Genomic DNA, 13,986 nt, shown 5'->3' on the forward strand with positions numbered 1-13,986 from the left:
CGCTTGTATGTAAAGTATTTTCTAGGATCTTTATTTCAATGTCTTTTCAGTATCACAGACAAAAATGTAATAGAATACAAAGAACTTGAAAACAAGGCCAGTAGATCTGGAATATTTGAGGCAACAGAAGTATGTCATACACTGAACTATATAAGTGTCAAGAGCAGGGGTGTGTAAGATGTGAGATTGTGTGTGTGTCTGTTTATTTTATTTGTTGTGATCTGTGAACTGTTTTTTAATGAGGTTAATAAGGTTTCCTGTGGTCAGTCTAGTCAGTTGGAGAGCTGACCTGGTCTGAGTAGGGTGTTGGTGATTGTTTTCGGTTATTATGTCTAGAGTAAGGAGATATTATTCTTGCTATGTGTGTACTGAATATTTGGGGGAATGCTATGTTGTGTCATGATACCCTTAAGTAATCTATTATTGAATCTAGTCTAGGCGCCCTGGAATATTTAACTTGGGCACATTTAATACTTTTAGTATTGATGATTATGTAGGCTATAGTATATGTGTAAAACATTGTATGCTGTAAATAAATACAAATTTTCTACTCCTTTGTTGAGTGTACTTTATAATACTTGTACGCTTTTAAGGATCTACAGTTGGGGCCATTAAATTAGGGCTTTCAAGTTCTTTACAATAATATATTTGACTCTGTCCACCCTCCCCTTCACTCTCTCATATTTACACAAGCAATGTCAATAAAATTGACTCTTGATTGTTTAAATGGACTTAATTATTTTAAATGTATTTTTAAATTGACTTCTAATTCCTTATTCTTTTCTAGGTTGCTCATGCTGTTCAGTTTCTTCATGAACTTGGGTCTCTTCAACACTTTACTAATACCAACTTAAAATCTCATGTAGTGATCAGTCCACAGTGGCTGGTGGATGTAATGGCTTGTGTTGTCTCTGTCAAAGACTCTCATATCAAGGTAGTTCTCATACAACATATTAATGGTGAATTATAGTGTTATATGTGACCATGCCTAGTTATTTGTAAAATCTTTCTACAAATCATTTAGTTATTTCTCTAAATTAAAATAAATATAAAGAACCCAATAGAAATGTGTATAAATGTTGTGATTCTTTACTGAATTGTTTTACTGTGTACTTCTACCACTGTGAGGACTCTCTTAATGTTTTAGAGATTTTCTATTGAATCTCAATATTGAACATATATTTGTCTAATTTATTGATTGTATTTTGTATTTACTTTATTTTTATCTATTTAACTTTATTATAAAATTTTCAAGAAAACAACACATCTTTGACATACAAGTTATCTCTCTGCATGGGGTGTGGTGGCTGAGTGGTAAAACACTTGGCTTCCAAACTGAGAGGTCTCTGGTTCAAACCTCTGCAAATGATTGATTCAGAATTTCTGTATTTTTAGGACCCCCTGAGTTCCCCCAAATTTAATGGGTACCTGAAATTAGATGGGGAAAGTAAAGGAGGTTTTTATTGTGCTGGCCACATGACATCCACATTAACCATTAGGCATTGAAACAGATGATCTTTACATCATCTGCCCTGTGGATCTCAAGGTATGGGAGGGGTGCATTACTTACTTTACTATCTCTTTGTGAATTTAACATTTCTACTAGGCCACCGATGTTTCTGCAGTTTTAATGAATCCTTAAAAAGTAAGAAGTAAAAGTAAAGTTTCCCTTTCAGACCTTGTGGTCTACAGGGCAGATGATGTAAAGGTCGTCTGTGTCTGTGGCTTATAGTTAACGAGGGTGTCATGTGGCCAGCACAACAACCAACCGCCTTTACTTTCCCCCAATTAATGTTAGGTACCCATCGGAGCTGGGTGGACTCAGAGGTGCTTAAGATCCCGAAATGAAAAAGTTCAGTCATCACCTGGATTTGAACCCGAGACCCCAGTTCAGAAGCCAAGTGCTTTACTGCTCAACCACCACCCCTCCTGAATCATAAAAACCAGTGGATTTATTTCTGTTTGTTAGGATGGTAAATTGAATCACTCTGATATTAACACATTGTGGAAAGACTATGATGTGTCACTACACAAGTGGCTGCTGATGCTAACTGAAGAATTTGATTTGACTTTCCCAATAAAGGATTCACCTACACATCTAGTGCCATGTCTGCTTCCTGAAACTCAACCAGAGGTTTAAAGCTCTTTTTTCCAGCTTATTTTAATGTATTTAAACCTACTTTTAATATACCCTTCTAAAACTTTATACCTGATATGCACAAAGGTATAATTTTATGACATTAATGTATAAATTATTCTAAATTATTTCTATAATTTTATTTCATACATAAAAAAAAAAGATTTTTATTCTTTTTTTTTTTGCTTGTAAATTTCTTATATGTTTAGTAATTTATTTTTAATACGTACTATTCATATCATAGTTTGAGTGGCCAGAAATTCAAAAAGAGGACTTAAATAAAGAAACAAAAATGGTTTACAGATTTGATTATCTCCCTGCTGGACTTTTCAATAGAGCACAGGTAATAAAATGCTTATATTAAATTTTTTTTTTTAAGTACAAATACTATTTGCCAAAACCTTGCCTTATATTTAGTACAGCTTAAAAACTAAATATGTGTGTGTGTGTGTGTCTTAGTATGTGTGCATGTATGTGTGCACTATATAATCATATATCTGGTTTCAAAGGTTGTGTCATAGCCAGGGATGTCATTGATGATAGTTTCCATCCATAAAATGCTATTAATAGTCATCTGTCTCAAATAGAATCTAAAAACTAAGTTGAGCACAAGACCTGCTGGTTATATTTTATTTCTGTGAAACTCCTTTTACTGACATGTGAAGGAGCGGAGGTGACTACCTGGCACCTCTAATACCTGGTAGATGGAGCTAGTTAGTGAAATTGGCAGTATAGCTCGGAGATAATAACTCTGGTTTCAAACCTCTGCTGCCTTGCAATGCTAATTCTTCATGAGTCTACCTCTAGGAAAAATCAGGAGTGTAGCACTTGGATATTGGACTATAGTATTTCCTCCTACAGCTACTGAGTTGGAGCACCCCTTTGGATCACACCAGCAATGTTGAGCAAGGAGCCATTGGGCGTAAGCAACCCAAAACCCCTATTATCTATGAACCAGTATGGGCATGCATCCCTTGTCTAAATATGCCATATATTACATTTGCACATATGAGATACTATTCTGGCTGAACTATAACAAGTTTTTGAATACAAAAATCTAAAAAAAATGGATGAAAGAGACTTGTATGGTAAATTTTTAAGTTTTGTGCTTTATATCATTCTACCAATAGCTATTATTGTTTCTGATAAAGGTTAGACTGAACCAGTTCTGCGACAGCTCACTGATATGGAAGAAAGGATCTTATTTAAAGAAAAATGGTCACATCTGTTTAATTCACCAATCAAAGTTAGTGTTTGTTTAATTCATCAATCAACATTAGTGTCTGTTTCATTCACCAATCAAAGTTAGTGTTTGTTTAATTCATCAATCAACATTAGTGTCTGTTTCATTCACCAATCAAAGTTAGTGTTTATTTAATTCACCTAATGCAGAAAGAGTTTACAAAAAGTATATAAAAATTAAACACTTAACCCAAAAAGTAAGCAGACAGCTGCAGAGTGAATACATAAACAAATACTTTGCATCAGCATTCTCCGCCCCAGGAGACAAAGACATATTACTGAATTTGAACCAAGTAGACAACATAGAAGATATAGTAGTACAAGGAAATGGAATTCAAAAACTATTAGCTAACACCAAACCAAATAAAGCGTCTGGACCTGATGGTATTCCAGCTAGATTACTCAAAGAACTAAGCAATGAGCTAGCCCCAGTGTTCAAAATACTCTTTCAGGCTTCACTTAACCAGGGCAGAGTACCAAAGGACTGGAAAGAAGCTAATGTCACCCCCCTATTTAAAAAAGGAGAAAAATCTGACCCAGGAAACTACAGACCAGTATCACTTACCAGCATCACATGTAAAATCCTAGAACACATAATATGTAGCAACATCATAAACCACTTAGACAAACATAATGTCCTCACACCATACCAACATGGCTTTAGGAAATATAGATCATGTGAAACACAACTAATAGGACTAATTGATGATTTTTCAAAAGGTTTAGATAATAGTGAACAAATAGATGCTATCTTACTAGATTTTTCTAAGGTTTTTGACAAAGTTCACCACCATAGTTTGCTTAAAAAATTAAAATATTTCGGCATTAATGGTCCACTGCATCAGTGGATTAAAGATTTTCTGATAGGGAGAGAACAAACTGTAATAATAAATGGCTCTAAATCAACACCGATAAAAGTAAACTCAGGTGTACCTCAAGGATCAGTCTTGGGTCCACTACTATTTTTAATTTACATAAATGATTTACCAAATTGCATTAGTTCAGGAACAAAAGTCAGATTATTTGCAGACGATTGCATAATATATAGAACAATAAAAACAACACAAGACACAGATATTTTACAAAGAGAATTAGATGAATTACAGAAATGGGAATCAAATTGGAGCATGTCTTTCCACCCAGAAAAATGTCAGTTGTTAAGAGTAACAAAAAAACTAAAACAAATTAATTCCACTTATCTTATTCATGGCAAACCAGTAACACAGACTAAAAACGCAAAATACCTAGATGTTATAATAAATGAAAAACTATCATGGAATCCACATATTGATGAAACTACAAAAAAATCAAACAAAGCTTTAGGATTTATTAAAAGAAATTTCTATAAATCAAATAAGAACATAAAACTAAAATGTTATTTAACCTTGGTTAGGCCAATAATTGAATATGCATCCTCCGTTTGGGACCCCTCAACTCAAGAAAACATTAAGAAACTGGAACAGACACAAAATAGAGCAGTGAGATTCATAACAAACGAATATTCACATTTGACTAGAGTAACACCTTTAGTAAAATCACTAAATTTAGAAAGCCTTCAGGACAGAAGGCTCAAAAGTAAAGTAGCATAAAACACTGAACCATAATCTTCAAATACAAAACCAAAATTGAATAAAATACTCTGAAAGACACAAAGATAAAGGCACATTCCTCGTCCCATATGCTAGGACAAATTTGTACAAATACTCCTTCTTCCCTAGTGCTATTAGAGCATGGAATGGGTTGCCTGAGCTAGCCAGGAAAACCAGTGACTGGGCAGAATTTAAGTCATTGGTTAATATGCATGACTAAATGCATGACGCGTAGGAGGTAATCATCTTCTTTTTTGAAGTAACGTCTGTATTATATAAGATAAGATAATCAAAGTTAGTGTTTGTTTAATTCACCATTCAAAGTTAGTGTTTGTTTTATTCACCAATCAAAGTTAGTGTTTGTTTTATTCACCAATCAAAGTTAGTGTTTGTTTTATTCACCAATCAAAGTTAGTGTTTGTTTAATTCATCAATCAAAGTTAGTGTTTGTTTTTGTTGCTTCCTTATTATTGTAATAATTGACCAATGGCAGACAATGGTTATGCTTGCCCTGGATGTGGCAAAATATGTAGGTCACAGCTGGGGCTGCATAGCCATAGGAAATACTGCATTCCTCATAAATCTTCAGACTCGAAGACAAGCCTTATTATTATTCAACAGAATTCTGCCATTTTTTGAGTAACGTATAAGAGAAATTTAATGAACCATGATGCCAAAATGGAAACAAGCTTTTAAAAACTTTATAAACTTAAGAAACTAAAAGCACCTTTGTGTTATATTCCTTAGAGAGTCTGAGGTAACTGTTAAAGCCCATGGACCACGTCCAGAAAATATAGTTCTGCTAGTTCATGAAGTCTTTGAGATCCTGATCTTAGAATCATTTCAAGGTATCACCTATGATTTTTGTCTACCATGTCCTGATTGTCTCAGATTGGTAAGTGTAAATGACCATTTCCACTGATGGCTATAATGTCTTGATACAGGATGACCTATTTTGTAGACATATTATTCATTTGTCCATAGACTGGATTAACAACGATGACAGGAACTATTTGTGAATGTGATATAATATGTTTATTTACATAAAACTAATCCATTTCCATGTAATAAATAGATGAATATAATTTACACAGATCTTTTTTATATACAAAGATATCTATTTTTTTTTAATTTTTAACTTTCTTACTTCACTTGTCATATCATTAAGTCCACTACTTCACAAAACTTATTTCATCAACTTATTAAAGACTAACAAACTTGCTACATGACTTCCACTTGACCAGAAACTGACTTCAACAACTGACCAGAAACTTACTTAACTTCATCAACTAACTAAACTCTAAATCTATCATGAAATCACTTCCAGTCATAGGTAACTCATGTTCTTACACTTTCATGCTCTGCATTCACAAAATTTACTGAAGTACAATAAGGTACAATAAGTTGACTATTTTATCTAATGAAATATAAATGTTACTTCAATAAAGAAGATGATTACATCCTACACATGTTCCTTGGCCAATCTAATCACTCATGTGTCATATATCTGTAACAGTACAACTTCATAAAAAAATTATTATTTTTTTACTTTTGTTATTTTTACTTGGTGGTTATTACTAAAAGAGGAATTTCGATTTTAAATTGAACTGATTATTTTTTTTTTGTTTACTTTGTCACCAGGCAACAAAGGATCCTCATTTGTTTCCTGCATCTCTAATCAGAAGAGCAACTGAACTGAAATCTCCATTTCTTCAATGTCTCAAATATTTTCACACTGTTTCTATCACAGACCTACATGGTTAGTTTTCTTAAAATTATTACATTTTACTTTATTTTTCAAATTTATGACAATCATTTTTAATATATTTAATCAGATTTGTACCAATAAGACATTTGCAATATCTTGTATTTGAAGCCATAATGCCTCCTGTTAGCAGCAAGGATTTTGATCTCCATCTTGTTCAAGCTATAAGAGGAATGAAAGAATTGAAGCAGGATTTGTTGGCAGGTAAGTCAATGCACAAAGAATATAATGTGGACTAATTGAAACAGACAATGGTATATTCAAAATTCATAAAATTTAGTTGACACAATTAAAGAGTTTAATAAAAGTAAATATTGTTTTGCACTAGATGTGTTTCTGTCTTACTGTGAAGAAGATTTAAACTCCAAGATTGAAGTTTCACCTAACAGAATCATTGCAGACGTGAAAAAGTTGGGATACAAATGGTAAGTAAATAGTACATGAAAATTTTTGGTAATTGACTTTAATCATCACAAGAAATCATTCTAAGCATAGCTTGTAGCATTGTTTTTTGTAATACTTTTTTTAATATTACAGTTGGCACTCTAAAGATAAAACTGAATTTATGGATGAGATGGCTAAGGCTCTTATGGATGCCAAGATTTTTATGGCTTTTATTTCCAACAACTATGTTGAGAATGAGACCTGTTGTAACCTGTTTAGATTTGCCATACAGACTTTGAAGAAACCCATTATTCTTGTGGCTGTTGGGGACAATATGGAATGGCAGCGCAGCAGCTTAGGCATTCTGACTGCTGATATAGTAGGCAAACATTTTTTTTATTTTTAAGAAGTCAATAATTTACAGCATGTATTCAAATGTAATAAATTCGCATGTTTGTTTTTTTCAACGTTGACTTAAAATCTACTTATTGTTAAGTCTTTATAAATTATGTGGATAAACAGTAAAGTTGACCTTATAGATAAAGATTTTTAAAAAATATTTGTATTACATAATCAGATAGACAACACTTGGCAGTGTTGAGACAACTTAAAATAATTTATTTAATTTACTACAAAAATGCTATTAACAAATAATTCACCTCCTAAGCCACCACAGTTTATAAACAGTTTTTATCTATTAATGAGTAACGTTTTCATTTGGCAGCAATTTCCTGTATTAATTTTTAAATCTATTAGCAGAAAAAATTATTAATAATTAACACCAAATATTTTTATCCATTTAATTTCTGTTTACTATTTATTGTGTAGTTGTATGTGAACATGACCCAGTCTAGCCGATATGGATCAAAAATACAAGAACTCACAGAAGCTTTGAGAAAAAAACATCCAATTCATCATGACAATACAGAAGTGAGCAAGAGTTACCCTCCTTGTTTCATATCATATACTTGGAAAAATTCAGCAAAAGCAGTAGCCAAAGGATCCAGGTATTTGATTTACAATACCCTGTAGTACTTTTGTTTGCTTTTCTAGTTTGTGGCAGTGAAGGTTTCATGCAGATGTGCCTATCTAAATGATAGAACCAGAAATACTTTTCAGCTTCAGCTTTAATAACTAAATAACATTCAGAAGACCACTTGAAGTTTGGAATTTCAATCATTTTATATGCTGTGAGAGGTTTATTTCTTACTTTTTAAATTGATTTATAATAGACAAATATGGTCCTTACAAGATATTTTAATATAATAGTTGCCTTTAAATCATTTACTGTAGTGCATGATCCAAATTATTTTATTGCCTTCAGAAACAAAAGGGCTCTTTTTATCTACTGATTTTTTTTGGGGGGTTAAATCTTACAATTAGACAAACAATATTGAAATTTTGAATGTAAGTTATGCAATATACAATCATTGAATAAATTTGTTGTCTGTCATTGTCTAACATTATCAACAATGCTGATTACTATATTTAAACATCAATTTTACCCTCTTGTAAAAAAAAGCTTGAATTTTCATATGGGAATTCACAGAAGCATTTTTTAAGATGTATTTTACACTTATTACCCCAAACATTTAACGTTTAGTAAATTTTATGCAAAAAAAAAAACACATTTTTATTTCTATTTTGTATCAGAACTACAGAAGGTGCTTTAGGGTTTGGAGATCCACGAGATATTAAAAACTTTTTGGAAGACAATGGCATTGGTTGTTGGCTAGATGAAGAAAGAGTTGGCCAGGTAAGAGTTACCATTATTTGATTAAATTAATTACTTATACTATTGATAGTTTTTACACTGTGCTAGAAAATACACGTTTACAAAATTTTTGTTGTTGTTATATTGGTCCTAAATTAAGATTTATGTTGCATTTAAGATATAAAACCTTTACTTTCAGCATGGTCTGTTTGAAGATATCGCTGAGGGACTACTGCATAGCTCAGTAGTTGTGGTGTGCATCTCTGATCAGTATGTCTTGTCAGACAATTGTAATAAAGAATTTTGTTTTGCTGTAAATGTACTTCAAGTCCCTGTGGTGCTAGCAGTTGTTGGCACTGGAGATAAGTGGAGAACTACTGAGGTTAGAGATTTGTTTCATATAACTTTCATATAAGACACATCGGAATACACATTAAAGATGGTCTAACTTTTTTTTTTCATAATTAATTTACAGTAAATTTTTCAGAATGAATTTAAAAAGTGGCAAACTTTTTCCATTTCATTTAAAGCTTAATTATTTACAGATTTTTAAAACTCATTTATCAACAGAAATGTAAATATTTTTTGGTGTAAGCTACCCCTTTAACTATCATTTAGTTTACAAGGATTGTGATTAGTTGGAAAGCACCCAATGCATCACAGTTGATCATAGTACTTATGAACAGTTTATCACAATGGATCATAGTACTTATGAACAGTTTATCACAGTTGATCATAGTACTTATGAACAGTACATCACAATCACTCAGAGTAGTTATGAACAGTATATCACAGTTGATCAGAGTACTTATGAACAGTACATCACAGTTGATTAGAATACTAATGAACAGTACATCACAGTTGATCAGAGTACTTATGAACAGTAGAAATGTCAGAAAGTTTGCTAACCGTAGGTACATTCTTAAAGAATCACTGTCTTTTATTTTAACTATATTTGATAGAAGATGAAAATCATTAATTTTTTTCAGAATCCTATTTAAATTGAATAGTTTTTTGTTTAAATTTTTTGAAGATTCGCAAGTGTGTTAGTGATATAATAAACTGTCTTCTTTAAATGTAATAATAAAAGTAAAATAACAATGACTGTAGGCCAACTTACATTCAAACCTCATTTTATAGAACTCAAAGAATGTTTTTTTTTTCTTCTTTTATTATATCAGAGCTCCATAGTTTACTCATTGTTTATATAAATAATTTACACTTCACTTCCTTGGTCTATTTGATCACCTTTCTCCATTCCTGTCTGCCATCAATTCTTTCATGTTGTCTTCCCATCACTTTTTCTGTCTGCCTCTTCTTCTATTTCTGTTCCTTGCTGAAAAGTCTTCTGAGCCCTGAGGGCCTCATATGTTTTATTTTTTATGTTTGTGACAGTGGTCAGAAGGTCATTGAGGGGCCCTATAGCCATAGTGATCTTGTTTTGAATTTCCTCAATTGTAGTCAGTCTTCTAGATAATATCATTGATCCTTCTATAACATCTTGATTTTACTGAAGATGTTAATATATTTTCATCAAAATGAGTTAGTCACATGAATTTAGATCTGACTGTATATAAATACACATTTTATTTGTTCATATTTAAGATAAATAATTCATGATCACTACATTTTCATTCTATAGCTTGGCATAATGTCACTTAAACTTCCCTTGGTCAGCTTCCAAGAAAGGAGTGATTGTGCTATGGATAAACTTTTAAAACTTGTTCAAGCTCAGCTTTCAGCTAGTAGCAATAAGAGCAACAGAGAAAAGATTAAGAGCAAAAGAAAACAATCTGTTCAAGAACAGCAGAAACTTTCATTTCAGGTTTAGTTTTACTTTCACCACACCTTCTTTTATCTCCATACAAAATTTTTTCATTTTCTTAAAAAATTTAAAATATTCTTTTCTGGTAATTAGGAGCTATGTGAATTGGCTCAGCGAAAATTTGTGCGCCAAATAAGTGAATACATAGAACAGCTAGATTCTGGACCTTATCCAAGCATTATTGTAATTGATTTCAGTTCCGATACAAAAGGTAACCAAATATGCTGTTGGGATTAATTTTACAATTTTATAGATAAATTTTTAATCAAATCTTAGTCATAAATTTATTTTGTTATATCTAGGTCAGGATGAGTTCAAAGAAGTCAAAAAAAAACAGCCATATTTGAGTGCTTCTGATTTCCATGATCAGAAATTTTGTGCTCAGTTACTTTGCGAGCATGAAGAGGTAAAAATACAATTATTCTCTCTTTAATCTTTTCTTTAAAGTGAAGCTAGAAACCAGGCTGTCTGTGTTGCAGATAATGTTCTGGGTTTTAAAGGTGTCATGTGTCCTACTTCATGATCAACTACATATACTTTCTCCAACCAATAACAAACTTCATTTGAACTGGAGAATAGCAGGCACATCCTGAAGACCAGACCTAGGTTAAATATCTCAGCCTTGGATCAAGTGCCTTAATATTCAAGTACCTTGAATGCACCTTGAATGAATATTTGTGCTCTTGTAATACCATTATAAAATCATTTGCAATGAGTTTTGTAATATAAATTGTAAAATAAGTAATTATGCTTTCTAGAAATGCTTAAAAAGAAAATTAAAGCAGAAAATATTGAAATAAAAGTTGTCCTTTTATTATTTGTATTTACTCTTTGACTCAAATTTCTAAGGGCTGGCATTTGTCTGGAAGTGCATTACCTTTGGATGATGGCTTTGGACGTACTATTGACCAGTACATTCCATATTTAGCAAGAATGACCCTCATAGCCAAGTACAGCAAGAAGATTGTTCTTAACTGTCTGACTACAAGAAATGGACAGATGTATCTTAAGTGGCTAGAAGAGGTCAGTACAATTTTTTTTTATCATTCAGAATTTATTTTGATAATTAGCAAATAAGCATTAAAATATAGGAAGTGAAATACAATAATGATGATTATGCATTGCAAGAAATGTATAAACATTTTGTAAAAGAAATTAATACCTTTTTTATTTTTACTATATTATTATTTGTATCATGAAATGAATATTTATACATTATAATTATCTTACAGAATCCATCTGTCAATGCAGATTTTCAGTCTAGCTATGTTTCTCTTAGGCAAGTCATTTACAATGCAGATCCAAAATATCAAATGGCAAAGCTGGAAAGGTGAAACAAAATTTTGTAGCTAAATTTTATTATAAAAATTAAAATTCATCAGTTTGATACAGAAATAAAATTACAGACAGACAAGTAGAAAACAATTAGTGCACATGTGAATGTATATCAAATTCTCATATTTGCTTAAGAAGCTGCTGTGATTTTTTCTGAATAAATGGGAACCTTAGATTATGAACAGCAGAATTAGTAAATTTCACTAAAGTACATTTCATTAGTGATTAACTAATAACTAATATATATTTTGCTGCCTTTACAATGAACAAGCTTTGTTGCTCTTAATAACCGATGTTGAGTTTCCAATGATTTCATTGAATTTCAAGTAGAAATCTGTCAAATTCAAATCTAGAACTTAAGCTTCTATATAGGAAGTTACTACGTGTCTGAACACCCTTATTGTTTTAAAATAGTGATCTGATTGTACTGTTTTAAAAGAAATATCTAATTGTTATTTCAACATTAAAAACCCCTACACTTTTCTGATGTTTTGACATATATAAAGGTGTCTAATGCCTAGTGGTAAATATACCTGGCTTTGTGAAACACATCGCAGAGCAGCCAGAGTGACAGTTGTACCAAGAGAATCTGTTACGAACCTGTTACATCATCAGACTGACATTCTAGGTATTGATTACATGCTACAAGCATTACAGGAGGTTGAGCCAAGTGGATTACCTCAAAAACTGAGGAGAAAAGCAGAGACACTTAAAAACAGAGATGGAGATAAAGGTATCTTATGAATTGTTTTAATCTAGTTCTTTGTTTTAAGTGTTCTTTCAGAGTTCAAGATTATATTATATCCTAGCCCCAATCTCCCACATAGTGGCAGGGAGTGGGGACATGCAGGGTTTGAATACATGACCAGGCAGTCAACCAATGTGTTTGTTAGAAATAAATACATAATTTTTTGTTTGATACGTTTCTGACATTTCTTCAGAAATGAAGGTTATTATGTTCTAGCTTAGATCTTATACAGGATAGCTGATTGCAAATGGCAGGGTTTAAACTTAGGAATAGTGTGTTGATTGTCTGAAATGCATACTACACAACTAGACAGCCTTCCTAATATATTTCATTGAAGCAGCAAGGAAAATAAAAATTAGTCATATACATTATTTTGCTTACAAAAATTTCTTATTTGTTCTTTACTTGTACTTGCCATTGTATAATTGAACTAAATTTAAATGTTAATAAGTGGTTTAAAGCAATGAAGCTACTTAATATATTTTTTAAAAATATGTATTTTGTTGAAAATAGAAGTTAATCAATCAAAAAGAGTGTCAAGTCCAAAAGCATTGGCTAATCAAGCTAAACAAGAGCCGCAGCTTGAATCTTCAAGGAAGCATGAAGGTCAGCAGTTTAAAAGAAATCAAGAACCAGAACCAAGACCAACTAGTAGAGCCTGCTACATTATGTAATATGTAAATATGACCTGAATGCTTTATTTATTTGAAAAAAAAATGCACATTTTAATATGTAAATATAAAAATAAAGTAAGAAGTAGTGAGTGACAGTAGACAACAATAAGGACATTACTATTTTTATATTTCTTTTTACCTCACTTCCTCCATACATAGAAATCGTTGGATGTTTCTAAATTTTGTTTGATTTTGGAAAAATATGTATATGTGGTGCAACCAGTAAAAGTATTGTATATGGTATTTCATAAGTAATAATGCTATAATGTTTAAATTTATAGTTATCTAATTCTTTTAACTTTAAACCTGTTTTGTTTTTGCTCATGAAAAAGACATCATCAGAACAATGGTATGATTGATTCATTTACATATACTTGTCAAATATTTTAATATTTTTCCAAGTACTTTTTCATGTTATTTGTTCCTTTTCTCACTTTTTTTTGTTAAAAGCATTTTCATATTCATTTTTGTAATTAATGTTCAATATTTGTCCTCTATCACATAATGTTAATCTTCTGGGATATTTTTTACAACACAATTAATTGTATTATTTTATTTGTAGTGTATTATCTC

General features: G+C 31.6%; 1 protein-coding gene across 3 annotated transcripts in view; it reads left to right on the forward strand.

The window, feature by feature from the left end:
- Positions 1-13,539, forward strand: part of LOC106053574 (uncharacterized) — a 38,894-nt gene extending 25,355 nt beyond the window's left edge. For all 3 annotated transcript variants that reach the window (XM_056007750.1, XM_056007745.1, XM_056007758.1), the window contains exons 45-64: positions 51-129; positions 788-934; positions 1,970-2,134; positions 2,382-2,480; positions 3,289-3,383; positions 5,716-5,863; positions 6,610-6,727; positions 6,845-6,937; positions 7,062-7,158; positions 7,271-7,496; positions 7,946-8,124; positions 8,771-8,873; positions 9,031-9,213; positions 10,474-10,656; positions 10,750-10,867; positions 10,959-11,062; positions 11,506-11,679; positions 11,889-11,986; positions 12,498-12,724; positions 13,253-13,539. In XM_056007750.1, coding sequence (XP_055863725.1) covers positions 51-129; positions 788-934; positions 1,970-2,134; positions 2,382-2,480; positions 3,289-3,383; positions 5,716-5,863; positions 6,610-6,727; positions 6,845-6,937; positions 7,062-7,158; positions 7,271-7,496; positions 7,946-8,124; positions 8,771-8,873; positions 9,031-9,213; positions 10,474-10,656; positions 10,750-10,867; positions 10,959-11,062; positions 11,506-11,679; positions 11,889-11,986; positions 12,498-12,724; positions 13,253-13,413 — 2,797 coding nt within the window. In that variant the 3' untranslated portion in view covers positions 13,414-13,539. The remainder of the gene's footprint in view (positions 1-50; positions 130-787; positions 935-1,969; positions 2,135-2,381; positions 2,481-3,288; positions 3,384-5,715; positions 5,864-6,609; positions 6,728-6,844; positions 6,938-7,061; positions 7,159-7,270; positions 7,497-7,945; positions 8,125-8,770; positions 8,874-9,030; positions 9,214-10,473; positions 10,657-10,749; positions 10,868-10,958; positions 11,063-11,505; positions 11,680-11,888; positions 11,987-12,497; positions 12,725-13,252) is intronic.
- The last annotated feature ends 447 nt before the right edge of the window (positions 13,540-13,986 follow it).

Source organism: Biomphalaria glabrata, chromosome 1 (assembly GCF_947242115.1).
Source record: "Biomphalaria glabrata chromosome 1, xgBioGlab47.1, whole genome shotgun sequence".
NCBI classification, from domain to species: Eukaryota; Metazoa; Mollusca; class Gastropoda; family Planorbidae; genus Biomphalaria; species Biomphalaria glabrata.